At 46.3% G+C, this 3,183-nt stretch overlaps 1 protein-coding gene across 2 annotated transcripts; it reads left to right on the forward strand.

Annotated features, from left to right (window-relative positions):
- Positions 1–93: 93 nt before the first annotated feature.
- On the forward strand, positions 94–2,169 carry LOC108312133 (C-C motif chemokine 4-like). Of its 2 annotated transcripts, none has more exons than XM_017539903.2 (3): positions 94–498; positions 1,059–1,173; positions 1,598–1,760. In XM_017539903.2, exons 1-3 carry the CDS (start codon positions 423–425, stop codon positions 1,716–1,718), a joined length of 312 nt encoding a protein of 103 aa, XP_017395392.1. In that variant the 5' UTR covers positions 94–422; the 3' UTR covers positions 1,719–1,760. The 2 variants fall into 2 exon arrangements, with proteins under 2 accessions (XP_017395392.1, XP_017395391.1); XM_017539902.2 differs by lacking the exon at positions 1,598–1,760 and adding an exon at positions 1,767–2,169 and having other exon boundaries at positions 97–498.
- The last annotated feature ends 1,014 nt before the right edge of the window (positions 2,170–3,183 follow it).

Raw genomic sequence — 3,183 nt, forward strand, 5'->3', positions numbered from 1 at the left:
TCTGGGGGTGCCAACCACCAAGAGCAGCACAGTTCTTGTCTATAAGCCACTTGCAGCAAGTGTGAACATTTCATCTTTTCCCCTGGGGTTTGCAACTCTCTCCCCAGTCTCGGTCACTGCCTTTGGTTGTACCACTTCCCTCTTCTCCTCCCCTGCACCTCCCTCATCTTTCCTCTATGATGACATCGCCCTGGGGAAGAGAAGCTGAGAGGAACTCATCGCTCAGCTAGCTTCAGGAGCCATGACATCATCTCTACCATGGAAATTCCATTCACTGTCCTGTGCCCCCACATTTGTCCCAGGCCTCGGAGTCCCTATAAAGAGAGGTTCCCAACTCAGTATCAGCACAGGACACAGCTGGGTTCTAAAGCTTCTGAGTTCTGCAGCCTCACCTCTGAGAAAACCTCTCTTTCACCAATACCATGAAGCTCTGCGTGACTGTCCTGTCTCTCCTCGTGCTAGTAGCTGCCTTCTGCTCTCCAGCGCTCTCAGCACCAAGTAAGTCTGCTTTGCAGTGGCTATTTCTAGAGTCAAGGTGTAGGCAAAGTGTTTTCTTCTAGTTGTGGCTGGTCAAACAGTGGGATCTGGAGATGGGATAAAAGACAGCTAGGACAATTGTCACATAGTCTGCTGCCAGATGTAGAGTCTAGTAGATATTCATCAACATTCAAGTTCCTGTTTTATTAAGAATTAGCAAAGAGTAGAGGAAAAGGATGGGCTGGAAGTCAGACTGTTAAATTGGCTTTGCCTCTAATTACTTGTTCAAGCAAGCCCCTGTCCCTCTCTGTGCCTCAATTTCCCCATCTGTCATATAAAGGGAGTGAGATGTGTTCTGAGACTGAATCCAGTTCCAATCTTCTAGATTTCTTTCTTGTCCTTCTCTGAAGATCCACTATTCAGAATAAGACTCCTGCTTAGGTTAGGTGGGAATGGATACAAGGAACCATATTTGAGGTTCTGGTAGCTTCACAGAGATGCTCAATGAAGACGCAAAATTAGAAGCCAAAATAAACAGCTCCCAAGTGCAGTGTTGATCTCACTCTGGCCTTTCCTTTCAGTGGGCTCAGACCCTCCTACCGCCTGCTGCTTTTCTTACACCGTAAGAAAGCTTCCTCGCAACTTTGTGGTAGATTACTTCGAGACCAGCAGCCTCTGCTCCCAGCCAGCTGTGGTGTGAGTATCAACCCCTGTGCTATTCTGGGAGTCAAGGGTAAGGGCTGGATTTTAAAAGGGGGTCTGTTTCAGGGAGTGGGTGACTAAGCAGTGGGGAGGCAGCTCTCAGGGCTGAAGCCTTCCCTGAGAGCAATGAGGACACAGGTCATGAACTCACTTTTCAAGTGCTGAAGGCAGCTGGGTGGGAGCCAAGAGAGAAGAGGGTTCCTGGGGAGGAATTTATCCAGAGGACAGGAGAGCAGGGGAAGTGAGAAAAGTCACATGAGATATGGACCGATTTCTTAAACCATGCTAGAAAGACATGTGGAAAAGTCACTGCCAGGCTGACAGGGAATGGGGAGATCTATTCATATTGATTGCAATGCCCACTGGTTCCTAATCTAAGCAACCCCTGGGGCACGAAGTTAAATCCAGTGGGTGGAAGTTACAGGGAGTCTGGTTCCAGTGATGCCCCAGGAAGGATCCCATCCATCAGAGCTGCCCTGCATGGACCATGGTCAGGCAGAGGAAGATGCCTACCACAGGCAAGGGATAAAGCCAGATGACCTCAAAGGTTCCATGGGATTCTAATCTGTCCACTCCTTGTTCTACAGATTCCAAACCAAAAGAGGCAAGCAAGTCTGTGCCGACCCCAGTGAGACCTGGGTCCAGGAGTACGTGTATGACCTGGAACTGAACTGAGCTGCTCTGGGCTCAGAGACAGGAAGTCCTCAGGGAAGGTCACCTAAGCCTGGATGCTTCTCCATGAGACACATCTTCTCCATACTCACGACTCCTCTCCGCAGCTCCTGTTCCTTCTCTTAATTTAATCTTTGTTATGTGCTGTTTTATTGTATTAGGTATTATTTCCATTATTTATATTGTTTAGCCAAAGGATAAGTGTCCCCTATGGGGAAGGTCCACTGTCACAGTTTCTTTGCTGTTGCAAATACATGGATAACACAGTTGATTCCCTGTGTTTTCATAATAAAACTTTAAAATAAAATGCAGACAGTTTCTTTGTGATTTTAATTTGATTTCGGAGTAAAAGGAATTGCTGGTACTATTGGGAGGGACAAAGTAGTTTCTCAAAACAGTAAAAATGAGGAATTGCTGAGTCTTTAATATGAGCTCTGGGCTGAATACTCTTAATACATGATCTCACTGCATACTTTCAACAAAGGTTTCAACACCCTTATGAAGGAGGGACTGGGTGGAGTGACTTGCTGAGGCTTGTAGGTCTACTTGGGGAATGTCATGAAAGAATCCTCCCAAAAATGATAGCTTGATAATAAAGGTTATCATTTCAACATCTTGAGGGGAAGTCGCAACAGAGTAAGCAACACAGCAAAGGGGAAAGAAGAGTGAGAAAAATGACTTCATCATCTTATTATCAGCATAACTTTGGGAAAGTCACTTTGTCTTATTAGACCTCGATGTTCACACCTGTGAAATGGGGATACTATTAAACACTTTGAAGGACTGTTATCAGGTGATATGTAAAGCACCCATGCTGGGTCCAGGCACTTGGAAGATTCTCTCCTTCCCTCTCTGAGCCTCAATCTTTTCACTTGAAGTGGACCTAGCAATGATCAGAGTCATCATGAGGATCAGATAAGTTGATGGATCAGCACTCTAAAGTCCAGGCTAATGTGAGGTGGTGTTATGAGGACAGAAGGATGGAGTCTGGTTGTGTTTGGAAGTGTTGCAGGAGTAACTTAAGCCACTTCGACTTAATAATCCTTCCATTAGAACTGCCTATTCCATGGGTCAGAGACAACATGGCTCTGAAACAGAATTACATGCACAATAAAGGCTGATCCATGGGACACAGACTTGTTGTCTACTAAAGCTAAAAGGAAACTTTAGACCATCTGGTCCAACCCTCCCATTTTATAGAAACTGAGAGCCAAGGCCTGGGGAGTAACTTGCCACATGCCTCTCAGCAAGTGTATAGCAGAGCAGGACCCTGGCCAGTGCCACTCCTGGGCTCATGCCCTTTCCTGCACACCTTCCCTAGTGACACACCTC

This window comes from Cebus imitator, unplaced genomic scaffold (assembly GCF_001604975.1).
Source record: "Cebus imitator isolate Cc_AM_T3 unplaced genomic scaffold, Cebus_imitator-1.0 Scaffold121, whole genome shotgun sequence".
NCBI lineage: Eukaryota > Metazoa > Chordata > Mammalia > Primates > Cebidae > Cebus > Cebus imitator.

What these genes read in the sequence shown, in the direction of transcription:
- LOC108312133 (XM_017539903.2), top strand. Translation starts at nt 423, where the DNA reads ATGAAGCTCTGCGTGACTGTCCTGTCTCTCCTCGTGCTAGTAGCTGCC. An exon ending in TCCAGCGCTCTCAGCACCAA is followed by an intron (nt 499 to 1,058) that starts GTAAGTCTGCTT and finishes CTTTCCTTTCAG; the next exon opens with TGGGCTCAGACCCTCCTACC. An exon ending in TGCTCCCAGCCAGCTGTGGT is followed by an intron (nt 1,174 to 1,597) that starts GTGAGTATCAAC and finishes AGTGGGTGGAAG; the next exon opens with TTACAGGGAGTCTGGTTCCA.